At 41.8% G+C, this 2822-nt stretch overlaps 1 protein-coding gene across 1 annotated transcript; it reads right to left on the bottom strand.

The window, feature by feature from the left end:
• Positions 1–264: 264 nt before the first annotated feature.
• Positions 265–2619, bottom strand: LOC148035701 (large ribosomal subunit protein eL24-like). Its single transcript, XM_087677707.1, has 5 exons — positions 2549–2619; positions 1913–1988; positions 1667–1768; positions 873–1021; positions 265–791 (listed from the first exon to the last, which is right to left on the bottom strand). The coding sequence occupies exons 1-5, from the start codon at positions 2557–2559 to the stop codon at positions 635–637; spliced, it is 495 nt and encodes a 164-aa protein (XP_087533833.1). The 5' UTR covers positions 2560–2619; the 3' UTR covers positions 265–634.
• Positions 2620–2822: the final 203 nt, after the last annotated feature.

The raw sequence follows: 2822 nt of genomic DNA, 5'->3' as shown, positions 1-2822 counted from the left end.
ATATCAGATCGATGCACCTTACAACACCCTCCTGAATGAAGATAACACGGTCAGCTGTTTTCAGTAGCAGGTATCATATAACAGCAATATGAAAAAGGGGCCTAAATCCTCCTAACAAGTTGCAACAAGAAGCACACCTACAATTAACAAGCAACGATAAGAGGACTAAGACACGCTTTTTATTGACCAAAATCAATGGTATGTATTAACAAAACCCAATGACAAGTCTGTAAGACTCTCCTACCTCTCATCACATCCTGCTGATTAAAGAGAACATAATCAATACTTCTGAGAACAAGCTTCTAATAATACAAGAAAGAAGCCTGGACCATCTGAATCTAAGTCACTATAACAAGCACACCTATACTTCACAGCCACAAGAAAGATTGTTTGCAGAGTATGATATGTTGACACTTGATAATACAAGTTACCCAAATTTTTTAAGCCTACAAAACCATTTAGTAGCCTGAGGTCAATGACATGTTAGACAACTCTCCATCAAAAATTGTAGAATAGCGAACACAAACTTTCTGACACGCAAGTGTAAAACCTTCATTAATTAATTGCACCTAAAATTTGTGCTGCATTCTAGTCAAAAAGAGTCTAGCACTGCTCTTGTGTGTCCTCCAGCACACTATCTTTTGCCTCCACCACCACCTAGCTTGGGGCCTTTTGGCATTGCACCTCTTGCAGCAGCACCTTTGGGAGCACCCTTGGATACTTTGGCCATTGCCTCGGCTTTCTTGGCTTTCTTTTCATCCTTGGTCTTCTTGATCCGTTCCTTAATCTCCCTGCAGGTTATAAAGTGGAGACATCAGCATGCTTTTCAACCTCAGAGCCATTAAAAAAGGAAGGACATGGACCCCTCTCACCTCAAAGCAGCCTCCCTAGCAGCAGCACGAACTTCAACCTTCTCTGAACGCTTCTTCTGAATAACTTCAAGTGAAGCACCTACAATTGACCTTGAATATGGCTTGCTTGCAGTCTTCCGCCTCTTCTTCACAGTCTCAGCATGAATATCCTGAAACAACATAATACCAGAGTCAATGTTGCAAGAGAATCATCTGCATCACCAGGTTTTCATGTTCAACTGATATATAATGCTCAGTACTTAAAACAGCAGGCAGACAAAATCCAGAAGGATTCAAACAACAAGGAGTATTTCTTTTTCACAGTCAGATGATCAACAAACCAGGCACACATATTGCCGTCAACAACAACCCTAGGATGAAAATAACAACACATACAATATGGCCAATTTCTAAGCCTAAATAGTTGACTGGGGATATTAATCACTCAGTTCATTCGATATGGTGAGACATTTTCAAAGCTTTCTAGAAATGATCTACATAGCTCAAATTTTGGGAATACCGGTCAATCAGATAATTCAATAGGGTGAGAAGTGTCTTGAGTAAACTCCAACACAATGAGCAACTCAGCCCCTCTAATGCAAGAGAGAAGCAACGAGTATGAACATTAAAATCCTAACAACAGAGTTCCACCAAAAAAATGCACATTCATTAGCCCCAGCAACTGCCCCAAAAGTAAGCACACACACCCCAACAAAACTAGTCAAAAGTCAACGAAGTTCATTGTAACCCTCAAGGTTACATACAAAAAGTCCAACAGCCAGTGGGACTTGGGCATACTGCAGAATAAAACAAACCTTTTTATGCTGCCTTCTATATAGAGCAGTCCATGTCAATTTTGAGGGTTTCAATCTGTTGTGGAAATACCGCTTGCACTTTGAATTCAGAAACAGAAAGACCTGCAAAGAAAACAGCAAGCCTTAAATTTGTGCCGTTCTGTACATCCCAAAGAAAGCCATTGGCTGTAAAACCCCTCTAATTCCAATACTAGCACAACACTTCAAAAAAGCGTCCAATGATTTAAAGCCCTTTCCTCTTCATACCTGTGAGTCACCCCTCACAAATCGAATGCCTCTGCCAGGATAGATCTTTGATCCGCTGAAGCGGCAGAGTTCAGTTCTGTCCGATAGCAAGACACATAAGTTAGGACCTTCTTAACCTGAATGAGACCTTATACAAACGTTCACCAAACATCCGATTTGATCAAAGCACAGGCAATGCTTGGTTCATCAGGAGGCTGTTTCAATATTACAGAGACTAGGCATATTCAGAACATGTAGACGTGTCCAAAGAAAACAACCACAGCGTTTCAATCACTGATATGCACGTCTCAGAAGGATGTGAGTAGCAGCATGTGAACCCAAAAGCGACCAAGCAAACGAGAGGATAACACATCACACGACGCTTCATGTATTTCAGACAACGAAGAAGGCTTAAACAGGACATGTATATAGCACATCGGACCGGATTAAAGGCAGAGAAAGCATTCTATTTCGCTACTGTGTACATTTGAGACAGCCAAAAAGGCCATGACAACGGAAAAGAGAGAAATACAGCCAGATTTATGCTGCGGCAAAACATCGCACGGCATTCTATCGCTGCAGAACATCCATCCGACAACTGAGAAGACAGTATAACCAGATTAATGGCGGTGAGGCAGTTCAGGCAGAGAGGCTTACTTGAGCACCATGGCTTCGTCCCTGTCGCAGATACTCGCAGTCGATAATTCGCAATGCCAAAAGGAATACACTAGATCTGCAAGAGAAACAAGTAGGCTCTAGCACCACATCTCGACCGTCCACCCCCACCACCATCGGACGAACCAGATTCACGCTCGACTTTTAGGTCTAAAAGGGCTAATCACGTTAGGTTTGTATTTGAATAATTGCGTTAGGTTTTGTATTAGTGTAGATTGCATGTAATTTAGGCCTAAAAGGCCTAATTACGAAAGGT

This window comes from Lygodium microphyllum, chromosome 5 (genome assembly GCF_053477565.2).
Source record: "Lygodium microphyllum isolate KBCC chromosome 5, Lygodium_microphyllum_v1.1.10, whole genome shotgun sequence".
Lineage (NCBI taxonomy): Eukaryota > Viridiplantae > Streptophyta > Polypodiopsida > Schizaeales > Lygodiaceae > Lygodium > Lygodium microphyllum.
Note: the sequence above shows the minus strand (reverse complement) of the source record. Positions and strands in the feature narration are given on the sequence as shown.

What these genes read in the sequence shown, in the direction of transcription:
- LOC148035701 (XM_087677707.1), bottom strand. An exon ending in TTGTGAGGGGTGACTCACAG is followed by an intron (nt 1,769 to 1,912) that starts GTATGAAGAGGA and finishes TTTTCTTTGCAG; the next exon opens with GTCTTTCTGTTTCTGAATTC. An exon ending in ATAGAAGGCAGCATAAAAAG is followed by an intron (nt 1,022 to 1,666) that starts GTTTGTTTTATT and finishes ATGTTGTTTCAG; the next exon opens with GATATTCATGCTGAGACTGT.